Raw genomic sequence first — 4020 nt, 5'->3', positions numbered from 1 at the left:
CTAGTTCTTTGGGGGTAAATTTGGCAGGCAGGTGTCTGCCAGCCCCCCAGAGTAGCAGTGAACAACCCGCACCAAGCTCTCTCGCTCATCCTCGGAAAGCTTTTCCAAGATGCAGGTTGAACACCTAGCTTTCTCAGCACTTTGACCGCGGAGGTATCTAGGTGTCTAGTCCCTTCTCTGGTCAGAGGGCTATCCCAGCCTTTCCTTCTCACGATCTGGGAACCCTGGGCGGAGGAAAGTCCCTCTCAACGAGAACCTCGCCGGTGCAGGGCAGGGTTCAGCCCCGCGCGCGGGAGCTGGGGGCGCGCGGTGGTTTCGCGCGGGGATGCGCGCGCGCGCCTGCCTCGCCTCCCTCGCCCGCTCCGGTGCTACGTGCTTTCTTTGTCAATGAGGCGCCGCTCCGAGCTGCAGTAGCTTTCGCGGCTGGAGCCAGAGCCTAGCTATCCAGTGAACCGACAGGGATAGAGACCTGGGCGCAGGGGCGGCGGCGGGCGGCACGCTGCACGAGCTAGGTCCGCGGGTCTCCGTGTCTCGCAGCCTCGCTCTCGAGGTGCAGCATCCGGCCCTGGGGAGGGGACCGGGGCGCCGCCCGTCCCACCCTCGCCGCACCGTGGGAACCCCCATGCAACCCCGGTACCCGCGCGCCTGAAGCCGCGGCTCCTTTGAGCCCGCCTCCGACCCAGGCAGGACGAGCGAACAGCTCGCACCTCCTGCCTCCCTCCGACTCCCGGGCCATGGCCCGAGATGCCCGGTGAGGAGCGGTGCGCGGAGGGCTGGGCTCACCGGCGCGGTGTGGAACGAGGCAGCGGCCTGGATGTATGAACAGTCCCTATGGCTCTGCAGGAGGCGAAGCCCCAGGGCCCGAGCGAAGCTGAGCCGGCAGCGCGGGAGCCCAGGGACCGGCTCCGGGAGCAAGGGCTCTGCGGGGCGGGCGGGATCGCCGCGCGTTGCCAGGGCGTGAGAAGCTCCGAGGCCCGCCGGTCCGAGGATGTGCTGCTGCGGCGGCCACTGCTGCTGGGACTCTTGCTGCTGGCTGCCCTCTCCGGGCACTGCTGGGCCGACTCCGGTAAGCGCTTGGCAGCGGCTCTGTGCCCGCGGCGGGGTCTGGAGCAGCTTAACCGCGTGGTGGTGGGTGGTGGGCTCTTTGCAGCATCGCCGGCTTTTATCTGCCCTTAGCAGTTGCACTAGCGGGCGAACTGTCAGAAATCTGTGTCTTGAGAAGGCATCGTGGGCGGTGAAGAAAGAGGCACGTTCTTATCTTTAATTTTTCCTCCCTGGACAAGTTGTAAATGCTTCCTGGTGGTCCCACAAACACGCTTCCTTTAGCTAGACATGGCGTAGTTAGGATAGCATAAAAGAGACCTGTTCAGTGGGATGTTGTGGATGTTTTGGGCTTCCCGTTGCTAGTATTCACTTTGTCTTAAGTGCAAGGAATGACCTGAGAGTTTGAAGCAATTTCTGTGTCAAAATAGCGTTCCCCCTTTGCTCATAACAGGTTCCCCTCCCTTCCTTTTGGGAATGAGGTACTTAAAATAATTGATTGCATTTTGCAAAAGGGTCAGGCATTGATCAAATGTATACCTATTTTTTACAAGAGGCTCGTGGAAGAAGAGTCACTCTTGGTGCTCAGACCACCAACGATCCTTCAGAAACAGATTTCTGTAATTCCGCGGACGATTTTGTGGATCTGTTGTAACTATTTGGGCAGAATTATTCTGCAGAAGTGCTTTGAAACTTACACTGCGCGGCCAGCCATGGTCTTTGAAATAAGAATGATTGCTATGACTCCCCTAAAGGGCAAGCTTCTGCGTTTGTGGTGGAATTCTGGATTAGAAGTACATTCAGCCTATCAAACACAAACCTCTCATTTTAGGTAACTGGTTTCTGTAGTGCTGCAGCTTTTAGTGAGGACCAAGGAGAACCGCCCCTCGCCCTCCTACACGTGTCTATGTATGGCCTTTCCCCATATCAGATTGGAAGTCCCAGTTTTGAAGGAGCTTATACCAGTTTTAAATTACGTATTCTAGTGGGCTATATCTATATAACTGTTTAATTTAAAGCCATTTTCCTTTGGTTCCCTTAAAAGTCACTGACAAGGGGTCTGTGTGTCCAGGAATTTCTGTTGTGATTCTTTCTAGTCGTTCCAAAATTCAGGAGTTGACCTTCTAGGGACTCCAATCCTCTGGCTTTATATATGTGACACAGTGTTGAAAGAAGTCATGAAGAAGGCATAAGGAAGTCCCTTAGTGACCACCGGCTGAGAACCACGGAGGTTTTGGTTAGCACTCATCCAATTCTTGATAGTCCTGTAAACCGTTTGAGAGCTTTTCCGCCTTGAATGTTGCTCATTTGAGTGCAGAGACTGAGAACTGTTCAGCCATCTGTGACATGTGAAATTTAGCTTTCCTGTATTGCCCCATTCAGGCCCATGCCAGCCGATTTTCTTTGACAGGGTTTTGGATTTCTGATCTCCCTTCCAACCTTTGTATTTGGCTCCTTCTCAACCTCTGAGTCTTTGCTTGGCTCATCTTTCAGTCAGCCAGAACCTTCTCTAGGTCATCTTCATCTTCATCTTTTGCTCTTAGTCTGGGACCCCCCCCCCTTTTTTTTTTCTTGCAGTATACTGGTCCCGAGACATAGCCTAGGATAGGCAATCAGAATGAAAGTGAGTGTCATTCAGATACCTGTTCTCTGAGGCCTGTTATTTTCCCCCTTCTCATTAGAGTTGGTTTCTCTGTGCTATTGGGGTGCCTTTTCTACTGTCACCTTCAATGCTCAGTTTTCCATGGACAATACCACCTGTGGCTCCACTGCCTGCCTCTGAGCTTTGCAGCATCCTGTGGATTTACCATGGATTCCATTCTCATGGCTGGCTTCTTGATGGCAGAGTGAACACTGGGCATCCAGTCTGACCCTTATCACTTCTTTCATATGCTCTCTGACTTCAGTGTCTTTGCAGCCTAGGAGAGGCCTGGCCTCATACAGGACATCTCGAGAAGTTTGTGGGAGAAAGCACTGTCTGGAGGGAAATGGAAGGCTAGGTGACTTTTGTTGGGGACATTCGACTTTCCTCCTTGTCTGGAGCTTGCTCTGATGGGCAGCTGCAGCTCCGTGCTGTTCTCTGCAGCCTGTGTTTGATGCAGAGTTATCTGAGAGGCTAAGCCAGTGACCTGTCACATTCTGCTTGACGTCCTGACTGCTTCCAAGCCTGTCATTTACATCACTATGCTTCTTGATTTTTAACAAGGCTAAATCAAACATCTGCCTTTGTTGGAAAAATGGGCAAAAATAGGTTTGTTTCTAGAAAATACTTCCCGAATTCCTAGCACCTTGGTGGCAGGGCCTTTGCAGTGTGTTCTAAGCTGGTTCCACCACCACGCTCCTTGTCCCTTTGCCTGAATCATCATGGGAAGTCTGCAGTCACACTTAGTGCTCTCTTGAAGGCACCCTCTCCCGACTGTGTCCCATGGAACCCCTGCTCACAGGCTTCTGTCACTTCTGTTCTAGGAAAGAAGTTTCTGAAGGGCGATGCCTCTCATTCTCTCCTGCCATCTGGGTTCCAGGCAACAATGGCAGAGTGCAAATCTGTCATCCTACCTTTCCTAACTGCCTCCCCGTTTAACTGGCATCTGCAAACGTTGAATGTATAGGCTGTGTGCAGTTGTGTGCAGGCACAGTGCTCATCCCCTTGTGGGTCTCTGCTCAATGTGACCTTGGCGTCTGTGACCCTTGTTTCTCTCTACCATGTGAAACGGGGGTAATAAAAGCTCTACCGCTATTGGGTGGGTGCACTGATTTGGTGACTGCGGCAAAGTCTAAAACAGTGCTTGCTCACAGACTGCCACTGCTCTCATGAGAATGGCAGGGATTGCCCGCATGTTTGTTTTGCCAGACTGGGGGCTGGAGTATGGGCTATGGACTTGAATATGGAGCCACCATTTTGCAGAAGTCTCTCCTGAAGAGGGACTTGAACTCTATCTGTCTACTATGTGAGCAGAGCAATAAAGTCGGACTGCAGTT

At 52.8% G+C, this 4020-nt stretch overlaps 1 protein-coding gene across 7 annotated transcripts in view; it reads left to right on the top strand.

Moving 5' to 3' along the window:
- The first annotated feature begins 358 nt into the window (after positions 1 to 358).
- Kiaa1549l (KIAA1549 like) overlaps positions 359 to 4020 on the top strand; it is a 271141-nt gene continuing 267479 nt past the window's right edge. For all 7 annotated transcript variants that reach the window (XR_003835987.1, XM_029474423.1, XM_021156233.2 and 4 more), the window contains exon 1: positions 359 to 1066. Coding sequence is in view for 6 of the 7 variants with exons in the window: in XM_029474423.1 (XP_029330283.1) it covers positions 832 to 1066 (235 nt within the window). In the remaining variant the exon portion in view is untranslated. The remainder of the gene's footprint in view (positions 1067 to 4020) is intronic.

The sequence above is a fragment of the Mus caroli genome, chromosome 2 (genome assembly GCF_900094665.2).
Source record: "Mus caroli chromosome 2, CAROLI_EIJ_v1.1, whole genome shotgun sequence".
NCBI lineage: Eukaryota > Metazoa > Chordata > Mammalia > Rodentia > Muridae > Mus > Mus caroli.
Note: the sequence above shows the minus strand (reverse complement) of the source record. Positions and strands in the feature narration are given on the sequence as shown.